The sequence below is a fragment of the Podarcis melisellensis genome (genome assembly GCF_964234715.1).
Source record: "Podarcis melisellensis genome assembly, chromosome: 1".
Lineage (NCBI taxonomy): Eukaryota > Metazoa > Chordata > Lepidosauria > Squamata > Lacertidae > Podarcis > Podarcis melisellensis.
Window position 1 is genome coordinate 112,883 of NC_138528.1, and position 12,809 is coordinate 125,691.

At 52.4% G+C, this 12,809-nt stretch overlaps 1 protein-coding gene across 3 annotated transcripts; it reads left to right on the plus strand.

Annotated features, from left to right (window-relative positions):
• Positions 1 to 61: 61 nt before the first annotated feature.
• Positions 62 to 8,611, plus strand: CYB561 (cytochrome b561). Of its 3 annotated transcripts, XM_081927570.1 has the most exons (7): positions 62 to 93; positions 143 to 195; positions 4,357 to 4,587; positions 5,084 to 5,182; positions 5,669 to 5,772; positions 6,703 to 6,860; positions 7,285 to 8,611. In XM_081927570.1, exons 1-7 carry the CDS (start codon positions 77 to 79, stop codon positions 7,478 to 7,480), a joined length of 858 nt encoding a protein of 285 aa, XP_081783696.1. In that variant the 5' UTR covers positions 62 to 76; the 3' UTR covers positions 7,481 to 8,611. The 3 variants fall into 3 exon arrangements, with proteins under 3 accessions (XP_081783696.1, XP_081783697.1, XP_081783698.1); XM_081927571.1 differs by lacking the exons at positions 62 to 93; positions 143 to 195 and adding an exon at positions 547 to 634; XM_081927572.1 differs by lacking the exons at positions 62 to 93; positions 143 to 195 and adding an exon at positions 875 to 1,025.
• The last annotated feature ends 4,198 nt before the right edge of the window (positions 8,612 to 12,809 follow it).

Consider the following 12,809-nt stretch of genomic DNA (forward strand, 5'->3'; position numbering starts at 1 on the left):
CAGCCTGGAGGGGCAGGGAGGGGCCCCTTGGCTGCAGCCCCTCTTCCTCCTTCGCTCCGCGGCTCCCCCCGTTTCCATGGCGACGGGGTGGGGGTGGGGAGGGAGATGCCAGCTGCCTCCCCCCCCCCGGAGCCCGGCCGACAGGAGGAGGCGGACGCCGCGCAGCAGCAGCGACTGGGACGGAGGCGCCGCCAGGTGAGGGGGGGGAGGAGAGGGGCGCCTCCCTGGAGCCCAAGGGGCCCCGCATCCCGCAGAGAAGACCCGGTCGGGGGGGGGGAGTGGGATGGGCAACCTCGCCCTCCCCCGCGGGCGACCCAGAGTTCTCTCCCCCCCCGGCCGGGATGGGCTTCCGTCTGCCCCCATAGGACCCCCCCTCCCGGCCCTTCTTTGTCCCTCCGCCCCCCTCGAGACGGAGGCTTCTGCAAGGAGGCGCCCCTGCAAGGCTGCCTCCCCGGCTTGCCCCTCTTTGGAAGCAAGGGGGACTGCACTGCGCGGGGGGGGTGTGGACTAGATGCCCCGGGGTCCCCTCCAGACCCGGCCAGTCTTGGGTCCTGGAGGCATCGCCCGGCCCCTCCCGCGGGGCTGCTCTGCCCGCGTCCTTCTCTGGCTTCCTGCCTGGGCGAGAACAGGAAAGGTGAGTCATGTTAGCTGAAGGTGGCTCCGTCCAGTCCCGTGTCCGTCCCCCCCCGGCCCTTCTCCGAGGAATCGGACCATGCCGCCCGCCCCCGGCAAGGGGGTCCCCCGGCTGAGAGCAGGAGGCGGCGGGGGCCGGGCAGGTGAGGCGCCCCAGTCCCGAGCAGCAGCGCCTCCCCGCCGCTCTGGGCGCGCCAGGGGCGGAGGTGGCTGCTGGGCACCGGGGGGGGGGGAGGGAGGGAGGGAGGTCCAGGCTCTGCCCGGAGGAGGAGGAGGAGGAGGAAACGGGAGCCTGGTCTCTCCGCTGCGCCAGGAGCTCTGGAGCGGCCGGCAGACGCGCCTTTGGGGCTCAGGACGCGGAGCAGAGATCGCAGCAGCAGCAGCAGCAGCAGGTGGGTCTTGGCCGGGCTGAGCGCTGCCTGCCGGGGCTGGACCGCGCGGCGACGGAGGCAGCGCTGGCCGGGGGTAGTGAAGAGGGGGCACCGAGGAGGGAAGAGTCAGGCCCAGCCTGCTTTGGCCCCTCAGAACCTGGGTCGCTTGGGCTTCCGGCAGGTGGACGGAGGATTTCTTTGGCTCTGCTGACTGCAGGGAAGCAGTGCCTCTTTTGCAGAACTGGGTGGCATGGGCAGGTCTGCCAGCCACTTCGGAGTGGATCCTTCTTGCCAGAGGTCAGCCAAACAGGTGGAGGGGCCTGTGGGCAAGATGCCTTTAGTGGTTCTTTTTTTATGTAATGTGGAACCTATAATATTTATTTATTTGCAGAATTTGTTGAAATTTTCAAGTCAGTGCTGGGGTTTTTGTGCAAGAGAAGTCTAGAAAGTGTGTCTGTGTGTGTGTGTGGGGGGGTTATCTCTCTGCTGTGACTTGGGGGGCAATTTGTATGAAAATAGCTTACATATATTTTTGCCGAGCCCCCCACTTTTCTTTCTTGTTGGTACTGTCTGCATTTGGGCCTTCAATATTTCTCCTTTTAGAAACTCCCATCCTTCTTGGATTCCCTTCTCTTTGACGGTGGGATCCCACCCAGTAGCTCCTTAAGCTATATGAAGTTGGCCTTTTTGAAGTCCAGAGTCTGTGTCCGACTCCCCTTTCATTTCCCCTTTCCTCTGTGTCCTGAAACCCAGGAGAAGAGGATCACTTCCTCCCAAGTTTCAGAGTTTCCAAGCGCTTCCACTTCATCGATCAGCTCCTCCTTATTAGTGAGGACCAGATCCAAGACAGAGGATCATCTTCTTGCTTCTTCCACCTTCTGGGAAATGAAATGGTCAGCAAGGCAAGGAAGGAATTTGTCAGACCTTACACGCTTGGACCAGAAGATGATGCCCAGGGTCCCTTTCAACTCTACAATGGCACAGGGGGAAGGGACTTGGGATGTATGGAAGTTGGTTTGAGGTTTTGATTTTTGCTTTTTTGTCCCTTGGCAGCAACTGGTAACTTCATTCTATTACCCCCCCCCCCCCGGCACTGTGATTGGAAGAAGGAAGGAGAGCCTGGCCAAGGTGCTCCCTGATTAAAGGCTGGTGCTGCCAGTCACCTCCTCCCCTCCTGCCCTGGCACATCCCTTATATGGCAAGCGTCACGAGACAGGCAGTGTGGGCCTGGCATGGGGGGGGCGTGCAATGCTGCCTTATACTGAGTGGGACCCATTGCTGCATCTCGCTCAGTACCGTCTGCACTGACTGGCAGCAGTGGCTCTCCAGGATTTCAGGCAAGGAGTCTCTCCCCAGCCTTGCCTGGAGATGCCAATGACCTTCTGCATGCCAAGCAGCTGTTCTACCACAGACCAAGTTATGGGGAGCAGGGAGGAAAGTGCAGCCCCTCCCCCTGGCAAGTCAGCACAGCCTAAAGGAATCCCCTGCCTTGCGCCTTTCCCTAGGAAGGCCTGTTCTGCAGCCAGATGTTTTCATCTGTTTTAATGGCAGCTCCTGCTCTTTGCTATTGTGGAGCAGCAGACTCCAAAGTGCTCAGGGGGCCAGAGAGGGATCTGGTTGGGGAGCAGGATGTGCCCAACAGAAGCCTGGATCCTGGAAGCTGAGGTGGAAGTGGGTGTCTTTATCACATTTGCATCGATTCTTGGCCAGAGCTGCAGGCCTTATTAGATCAGTGCAGTTAAGTGGATTAAGTCAATTGGCTTAGCCCTGTCCTCCTCCCTGCTGCAAAGGCCAGCTGTGTGCTGTGCAACAGAACAGGCCCCCAGGGTACCCACATCCCTGGCAGAGGGGCAGGGAGATCCAGAGCCCAGCAACGCAGCTGGGGGACAACTCACCAGGCTCTTCAGAGGCATTGCAGGCTCTGCTTCTCCATCAGCAAATGGTGGTGCTGAGGTTTTGCCCATAAAGGTAAAGGACCCCTGGACGATTAAGTCCACTCAAAGGTGACTATGGGGTTGTGGTGCTCATCTTGCTTTCAGGTCGAGGGAGCTGCTTTTTGTCCGTAGACAGCTTTTCGGATCATGTGGCTAGCAGGACTAAACCGCTTCTGGTGCAATCGGACACCATGACAGAAGCCAGAGCACACAGAAATGCCATTTAGCTTCCCGTCACAGTGGTACCTATTTATCTACTTGCACTGGCATGCTTTCAAACTGCTAGGTTGGCAGGAGCTGGGAAAGGGCCACAGGAACTCATTCCATTGTGGGGATTTGAACTGCCGACCTTCTGATCAGCAAGCCCAAGAGGCTCAGTGGTTTAGTCCTGGTTCTGCCCATAAGCACATCTAGGCTCCATCCTGCCCTATCTTTGGGTGGAGGCTCAGTAGAAGAGAGAAGCTGGAAGGCAGCCTGCAGGCGGTGGGGGGCGGTCAGACTTTGCATTTCCCTTTCCCAAGAGCAGCAGCTCTTGCTTGGATTGGGAACTCCCAGTGCAGAGAGATCATCATCGTTGTTTGTGGCCCAATGAAGACATTTTTGTGTTTTCCTGGGGCTTGTGTTTGTTTTAAAGGGGAGGATGTTTGCAGACTTTCTGCTGTGCTGGGTCAAAGTGCAGAGAAGGACCTGAAGATGCAGGTGGGGAACAAGCATTTGGGGTGAGGGACTCCTGGGGGGAGTTTGGCCAGAGTGGCTTCCCCAACATGGTGCTTCATGCCTGCTCAGATGTTCTGAACTCTCCAGGTCCCATCAGGTACCCCAAAACATTGCTGTATGAAGCCGAGGAGAATGGGAGTTGTAGCTCCCAGTTGCAGAAGGTGGAGGAGCCTCAGACTCTTGCCCCACAGCTTCGGCTTGGGCTCTCTGCCCCAGGGCCAAGCGGGGCCATGCCAGCTTCCTCTTCTCCCTGATCCTTATAGAGCCACAAAATGATGAAAGAGAAACCCCAGGCAGCCTCGCCCAGCGTCTTAGTTGTGTATGAAAAGTATTCATAGAGCACCCTTCGTGCAAAATTCCAGAGTGGTGTGCAGCAAGCTTTACAAAAGAGATAAAATATCACTTTAAAACAATGCAGACAGATAATTAAGAATTGCAACGGGCTCCACTGGAAGTCCAGCGAGATCTTGAGAGCCTCCTTTGGCTCATAGAGTAACCGGTCCACCCTCTGGGCCTTCTTTGGCCACTGGAATTAACAGAAGATCTGGTGACGGGTGCAGCTACTCCAAGGTGCTGCTGCCAAGTGGGACAAGGAGGGGTGCAGATCTCCCCCCAAATTCCAGTTCCCCCGAGATTTCCAGAGGCAGCCCCTGCCCTCCGTGGGTCTACCTGCTGACAGCTGTGCTCCTCTTGTTTGGCAGCCCCGGGCTCTGCTGAGCACAGCATGGAGGATTCTCCGGCCAGGAGCGCCAGTCCATCTGGCCTCACCTACGCCGTGGCTGCTTCACAGGTGGTGGGCCTGGCCGTGATCACCCTGACGGGGGCCTGGATGGGCCAATACCGAGGCGGCATTGCCTGGGATGGATCCAAGCTGCAGTTCAATGCCCACCCACTGTGCATGGTCATTGGGATGGTCTTCCTCCAAGGAGACGGTAAGGAAGCGGTGGGAGGGGGGCCTTTTGAGAACTGCCTTCCAAGGGAGACAACTGGGAGCTGCTTATTTCAAACCCCTCCCCCTGCTGTAACTGCATTCACAATTTAGGAGAGGGGGCAGAACAGGATGTGCCACCCCCCCGTCCCAATTGAGGCAGAAGCACATCTTGCACTGCCCAGCCAAGGGTCCACAAACTGTGTCTGCGCATGGTCATTCAGCCACATGATTAAGGCAGATGCTCCGCAAGATGATCTTCCACTCTGTTATTCAAATCCCAGGCTTTTGAGAGACCCTCAAACCTTTTCAATTATTTGTCTGTTTGTTTTTAAAAAATATATTTGTGAATTTATAAGTGTACAAAATACAGAACTGAAGAACGCTACTTGTGGGGTCTGAGCGGAGAAGTTCCTGGCCAGGGGAGCAAGAGCCAAGCCCCCCTCTCGGCCAGCCCCACACCTCATTGCCCCTCTCCCCTCCCTCTTCTCCTCTTGCAGCCCTCCTGGTATATCGGGTCTTCCGGCATGAGAGCAAGCGCTCTACCAAAATCCTCCACGGGCTGCTCCATGCCCTGGCGCTGGTCATTGCACTGGTTGGTGAGTCCTGGGGGGGGGCAGCTGGAATAATCTGCCCCATTTGCTTGAGCCTCAACCTCCTGCCTGCTTTCTCAGAAGCCCCTCTGAGGGGCAGCAGGCTCAAGGGGGTGGTCAGAGGCTTCCCTGAGTCTCAGGGTCAACCTACAGCTCCTCTGAGTTCTCCAATAAGCTGGAGGAAGCGGGCATGTTTTGGGCCTCTTCTCCCATAAAAACATAAGGCTGGGGTGGACGAGGCCATGGGTGGCTTACTGTGTTCCTCACATATGTGGATTGGAATACAGCTAGCAGGGCTCCCCCAGACAGACAGACAGTCTCCACCACCTGCCATTTCCACCCATGTGCTTCTTCCCAGGCAAGTTGGACCTGCCCATCTCCCCATCCCTCGTCCCTCATGTTAAGTGGGGTCCCACTCTGGTGCAGCTTTGCCTGAGGGTTGGGATGGTGGGGAAAGGCAGGGGGTCACCTGAGGCCTCTCCCTCCCTCCAGGTCTGATAGCCGTGTTCCAGTTCCACAAGAAGCAGAGCATCCCGGACATGTACAGCCTGCACAGCTGGTGTGGCATCCTGGCCTTTGGCTTCTACTTTGTGCAGGTGAGGCCAAAGCAGAGCGGGAGGAAGAAAGGGGGCTGGTGTCTGTGCCCCAGAGAGCAGCGAGGGAGAAATGCACGAGGGGCAGGAAATCAGAGCAAGAGAAAGGAAGAAACTCTGGCTGCTGATTCCCCTCTTGAAACCGCATCTGGTGCTGGGGCTCCCCAGATTCCTCAGCAACCTTGGAGGACCACAAGCGAGTAGAGGAAGGACACCCTTGAGCCACATCCTTGCTGCATGCTGCAGCCTGACAGCTTCAGAGCTTCCAGCAGCCACCCACATTCTTCGGGGGGGGGGGGCTTTGATTCCAGGCGCTGGATGGGGGATCTCTGGGAGGGCTCATCTGCACCGCAGAAACAAGACGGGGCTCTGACACTGTCTGCCTGGGGAGCTGGGTCTTGGCTCCCACGATCCTCATCTCTTCCCAGAGCACAGCTGATCTGCATTGCTGGGAGCCTTCCTGCGCCCACCTTCCTCCTGGGTGGGGTTGGGGGTCACTTGCAGTGGCACCACATAAAATCTTAAGAGTTGGAAGGGACCCCCAGGGTCATGTAGTCCAGCCCCCTGCAATGCAGGAATCTCAGCTAAAGCATCCATGACAGAGGGCCATCCAGGCTCTGCTTAAAACCCTCCAAGGAAGGAGGCTGCCACTCTGAATTGCCTTTGAGCCAGCCCTTGTGCCCCCCCCTCAGTCATGGCTTCCTGGGATCAGAAGGAGGCCATGGGGGTGGGTTATTGGAAGGGAGACCTTTGGCCCCTCATCCTGGGGCACCACCCGCCTCTCACCAGTGGCAGCAAGGGAGTTTGCAGGGTTTGAGGGCTGGCTCCTCTTTGCCTCCTGATTATTTAGTCCATTCTGGGGGTGGGATGGGCTCCATGGGAGGCGGGCTGCTGTCTCTTGACTTTGGGATACTGCCTCTCTTCTATCCTTAGTGGCTGCTGGGCTGGAGCTTCTTCCTCTTCCCCGGAGCCTCCTTTTCGCTCCGCAGCAGATACAAACCGCAGCATGTCTTCTTTGGGGCTGCCCTCCTCATCCTTTCTGTCGCCACTGCCCTGCTGGGGATCCTGGAGGTGCTGCTCTTCAACATCAAGTGAGTGGCCCCCACTTTGTGGAAGTGTTTCTGTTTTAACTTACAACCTGATGGCTCTGTCTCTGCTCAGCTTCCTTCTGATAAATCCAGAATTCTGGGCTGCAAAGTGAGGGATGGAGCAGAAATGACTGCCTAGGAGGGGTGTTCGTAAACAGCTTTTTGCAGTTTACTTGGCTAATATATTCTCAAATCAACATCCTGCAAAATGGCAGCAGTGCTGGGCTTGGAACTGAGTGCCGTCTCCATTGCCTCCTCTGGTCTGGAAGGCAGAATGAGATTCTGAACATGTCTGGTCAGCAGACGAGTTGCCCAAAGCCTTGAGCTGCCTTTTTCTTAAATGAATGAATGAATTAGAAATTGGGGGTTGGGGGTGGGGTGGAGATAAAGTGCTTGTGCTAATGTCAACCTTTCTATTCTTGCTCAGGGAGACTTACAGCTCCTTTGCCCCAGAGGGAGTCCTGGCCAACACCTTGGGCCTCCTCCTGGTGGCTTTTGGGGCCATTGTGGGCTACATCTTGACACGGGAGGAGTGGCAAAGGCCCCCCTTGGCTGAGGAGATGGCCCTGTCCATGGATTTCAAGACCCTCACGGAAGAGGGCAGCCCAACGAGCCCCCAATGATGGCCGCCATCACCGCCTGCCTGTGTCTCCATGTGGTGTCTCTCGCTTGTCGTGCAACATGGTGGCTGCCACCTTTCCTGCTGGGCCACGTGTCAGCAAGCCCTCTCCAGAGGACTCTTTGCCATCCCTTTTCCTTCAGTGGCCATTGCAAGGGTCTCATTCTGAGCAGGGGTGTCCTGCCCCTGCTCTGCTCACAGGGGGTCAGTGCCTTGGTCACTCCTGTGATCTGGGGTGTTGTGCCACATTCCCTGTGAAGAGGGGATTTAACAGGGACTTCCAGTTTCTGCTCTGGAAGCGGCTCCTCTCTTCCTGCTCAGTGTTCATTAATGGCAGCAGGACAAGGAGTCCCCTGGGGCCATTCCCAGAAGGGGGGCTGACAGCACTCACAAAGAGGGTTCAGGGGTGTTGGGAGGGCAGCTGCAGATTCTGTGCAGCTGGAGGCTGTGACTTCTTGCAGAGCTGCATCAGTAAAAAACAAAATTCTGAAGGTTTTAGACACACACACCTTCCTTCCATTAATTGTCCAAAAGATTTAAGCAAGCATGAATATTTGTAGAATTTCTCCTGTTTACACAGTGATTATCAGGCTTAACAACTGGGTGGCTGAGGCAAGAATGTTGCTTGTGCAATTCTGTCTCCTCTTTCTCTACCAGCAGATATTTGATTGAAATGTTTGTTTTTTCCAACTCCAGAAAGCCCTAAAGTTGACAGTCTCTCACTTATCCTGTTTTCTGGGGTTTGGATGCAGGCATTTCCTCTGACGCAAACTGCTCTGGGAGATCTCTGTGGGACCTGGATGCTTAATCTCTCCTAATGGCTCAACTATATAAGAAAGATTATACAATACTGTGGTTTGCAAAATCTTTGTAAGAAAAAGGTGGGACATTACTCTATGGAAGTATTTGAATTGAATGCATCAGGTGTAATAGTGGGGTTGTATAAGAATTACTTAGCTAAGGATGAGGACCACTATGAGCACTCAGTAGGCACTATGACAATACTGATCTTAAGTGTGAAATTATTTATTTTCCTGGGGACTCCTTGCCTTAATACAAACACACTCTCTTGTGTACTGACCAGTATATATTGTGTTTGGTGGTTGAGATGAACTTCAATAAATATTTGCAGCAAGTTCTTGAATTGTTTGAAGTTGAATTGTCAGTGAAATCTCAGCAGGGCCCTTTAGGACTGGATCTCGGCTGCTGGTCAAGCTACACTCATGAAGCTACTTAGTCCTGCTTAGCTCTTTCAAGACTAGGTCCCAAATCAAGCCCAAAACTGTTCCAGAGGCCCAGCCATTTTAGCATCTTTGTTGTATTCTGCCAAGGGCAGCTGCTCTTTCTGGATTTGAAGGCAATAAAAATGCTTGGAGTGATGACCACACATTACTCATACCCAGCAAGAATGAAGCACAACATAGCTGCGTAGCCAACCTGCAGAGTGTATTATGTGTAATGCACAGTTCCAGCCTGCATACCGCATGTTAAAGCACAAAGACTAACAGGGTAATGCTCAGCACCACAGTTGGAGTGCCCTAGTGCCATCAGTGCCACCAGTGTGTCCAGCCCCAACTTATAGGACGCCAGGCAAAGCAAGAAGCCCGGTTCCTAGATTGGGCTTCTATATTAAGGCATGAAACAGCACATTAATACCAAAGTATCCGGCTTCCAGGCTAGACCTTACTGCTTACGGCTCTTCAGTAGTTCAGAACCTTGGACAGCAATGGAGGTGGCCCCTCGGAGTCAGCCTGCAGCATCTCCAGCAGCCCTGGGCCTTGCTTTGCTTCTGGGTGGCGGAGTCTGAGCTGAGTTGACGTCTTTCCCTTTCGTCTGGTTCCCTGACTCCTGCTCAGAGTGTCGCACTGTCAGGAAAGGGGAATGTTAGTTACACTGTGGTTATAAAGCACGAGGTACCGTATTTACTTGAGTCTAATGTGCCATCGAGATGCAGGTGGCGCTGTGGGTTAAAGCCTCAGCGCCTAGGACTTGCCGATCGAAAGGTCGGCGGTTCGAATCCCTGCGGCGGGGTGCGCTCCCGCTGCTCGGTCCCAGCGCCTGCCAACCTAGCAGTTCGAAAGCACCTCCGGGTGCAAGTAGATAAATAGGGACCGCTTACCAGCGGGAAGGTAAACGGCGTTTCCGTGTGCAGCTCTGGCTCGCCAGAGCAGCGATGTCACGCTGGCCACGTGACCCGGAAGTGTCTCCGGACAGCGCTGGCCCCTGGCCTCTTAAGTGAGGTGGGCGCACAACCCCAGAGTCTGTCAAGACTGGCCCGTACGGGCAGGGGTACCTTTACCTTTAATGTGCCATCGAATCTAATGCGCACCTCAATTTTCAGAACTTTGAAACCAAAAAAAGTATTTGCTGGCAAATGTAAATGTGTCATCGAGTCTAATGCACACCTAAATATTCACAACATGATTTGGCCAAAAAAGATGTGCATTAGATTCGAGTAAATATGGTAATTGGGGCATATTCAATGTGGTGTGATAATTGAGATTTGAACACAAAAGTCAGATAAACAGGTATTATTTTGCTTTGTTAGGAGACATGGAAGAATGGAGTTAGTAAGGGATGTATAATGTAACAAGTGTTTTGGGTAAAGCCACATTTTCCCAATGCACATAGGGCTTCGCCATCATTCCCATGTCTCTCATTGCCCTTTGTGGCTGAAGTTAATTGCACTGAATATGCTAGAAGATGCTGACTACCAAACTGATGGGCCACTGTCCTTACCCAAAGGAAAACCAAAGACAGCAGGCTAGGGCACCCTGTATTGTGAACTGCTTTGTGATCTTTGGGTGAAGGGCAGAAAACAAATTAAAAAACAAAACAATGTAAAGTAAAGCAAAATAAATAAAACAAAGGAGGCTTTTTTCCTGCCTGCTGACTGCTCATAGCCATGTGACCTAAGCGTCAGCTGTCATGCAGGCTCTTTCTGGTGCTGCGGACGGTGCTCCATGAGTTTCTCCCCCACTCCTCTAGTACTTTCTTTAGGAAGGGGACCTCACTCTTTGTGGAAGCCAGCTCCATATATTTGCTCTGGAGCTGCTGCTGTAGACTTTCCCCACCTGTTTCAGGTGGCCCTCTACCTTGCTGAAGGTAAGTGCTCTAGAGGAACCGGAAAGGATACAAGAGGGTAAGCAGGAGGCAGAAGAGCCACTGGACTATCGAAGTCAAACAACATGGGATGCTCAGGTGTTCCATTCCTCTCCCACTCCCTCCCTTCATCAATTCTCTTATTCTTTCGCTTTATTTTTCTTCCTTCCTTTCTTGGCTGAAACTTCTAGCAGAAGTTGAGCAGTGGGCAATAGTGGAGGGGGCAGTTTCTTAACAATTTTGCTTCCATTTATTTATTTTTTGCTACAAATCCACCCCAAGCTGCATCTCCTATTGACAGGAAGAAGATAATGAGTACAGTTAAATTGTCAATGCTTTAAAACCTGCTGAGTTGTGTGAATATATCATGGTGTGATCCATGACATAAGTCCAGAGGCTTAAGCAGTTGGGAATACATCACTGTGTGATCTATGACATCAATTTAGCTTCTTAAGCAAGAAACCAGAAAATCTTAGCTTTCTTTTTTTAGAGTGTTAATAAAGTCCTTATGCTTTAAAAGAACACAATTACTCTTACAAGTCTGATTCATGGGGCTCAGATATAATTGTACAGATTTTCAATTTTTCTCCCCTTGAGTTCATAAATTCTGAGCTTAAACTTACAAACACATATTTCAATTGGGGGCAGGGTGAGGTAACAAACTTTCATTCACATAGATCAAAGCTCAGATACCCTGAGTTTAACTACATTGTACTAAACTTTGATTTTGTGTACCAAAAATGAATGCATTCTCAGATGGCACTATTCATTCCACCAGCATTCTTATGCTCACGTGAAGTGGGATTTTGTAGCGCAACGCCTAGAAGGCCTGAATGTCGTAGTCATAGGAATCCCCTCAGGGACTTTGAGAAGATGCAGAGTTTGTTTGCTGCCAGGCTTGAGGCGGAAATGCTACACACTTCACCTGGGAGTAAGCCCCACTGAACTCAGTGAGGCTGGCTCTTAGTAGAGATGCATGAAATGGTACTGTAAGTTCAGTGTCTCTTCTTGCTTACATTTCTTTGATAAACTCAGATGCAACATGCCTATAATATTATTAGGCACTGAATTTGTATTCTCAGCTTGAATTCTGTGTGTCCCTATCACAGAAGCATCCAGTGCTTTTTTTAAACGTATGGATTCCCCCTGAATTAAGATGCCATTATTGGAGGCCTGTTCAAGGAGTGCTCCTCTGGTGTGTACTGAAAGCCAGAGCCACGGCACCGATGCCCAGAAGGATCTCTGGCCACAATCCAGACAGGACCTTTGGTTCCTCAGAAGGACTGAGTTGCATTGGAACAACATCCACCTGGGGGGGCCACTAGGGGGCGCATCAGAAGATGGCTGACAATAACATCTCTCCGACCCACACGAGGTAATTTGGAGGCTATGATGGGGGTAATTAGCCTCCTTAACCCCCCCAGGATTGTGGGGGGGACGGCCCTTGCCTGCTGTGCCCTATACCACCCCCGAATTTGTGGGGGTGGGGGCACTAGGCACAAAGCCCTCCTGTGGGATTCCGGCACTCCTTGATGCCGTCCCTGATTCGCACTGCTAGTTGCAATGATCTTTAAAAGAAACAATTTGGGCGAGATTAATTGCACATGCTTCTAGGAAAAAGGGGAATAAAGACTGCTGACAGAAGAGATCTCTGATAACAAGACAAGAATAAAATATGAGAAGATACGTCAAGATACGGTACGACAAATGACTGAGGGGGGAGGGGGGAAAAACTTGCCTTCCCTTTTTTCTATGTGTTTTAACAAGAATCCCCTCCCCTAATGAGTCAGAAATTAAGGACTTAAGCTGTGGATTTAAGGCTGTGTGGAGATAAACTTTCAATCCAAAGCAATGTTTCAAGATGAAGCTGGAAAGCTAAGAGTTTTGGAATGACGCAGGTAAAAATGCCGTTGCCATTTTGGGAGGCATTGTTGGAGCTCTTGGGTCTGTGAGGAGAAAGAGAGAAATAGAGTTGTTTACATATCGTGGATCAACTCCTTGGTGGGATTTAAGAGCGACAAATGCCAAAATTTACGATGGAAAGAGTGATGTTATCTATGAAGGAGATATATGGAAACCATCTGGACTTAGTGGAGGAACGGGAAATCCACAGAGGATTATTATACTTGCTATCGGCTTAAGGAGACTAACAGAAGAGATCGTAAAGGAAAAAGAGAAATTATATGAACAAGATATGATGTGGAAACACCAAGATAAGACTGGATAGAATT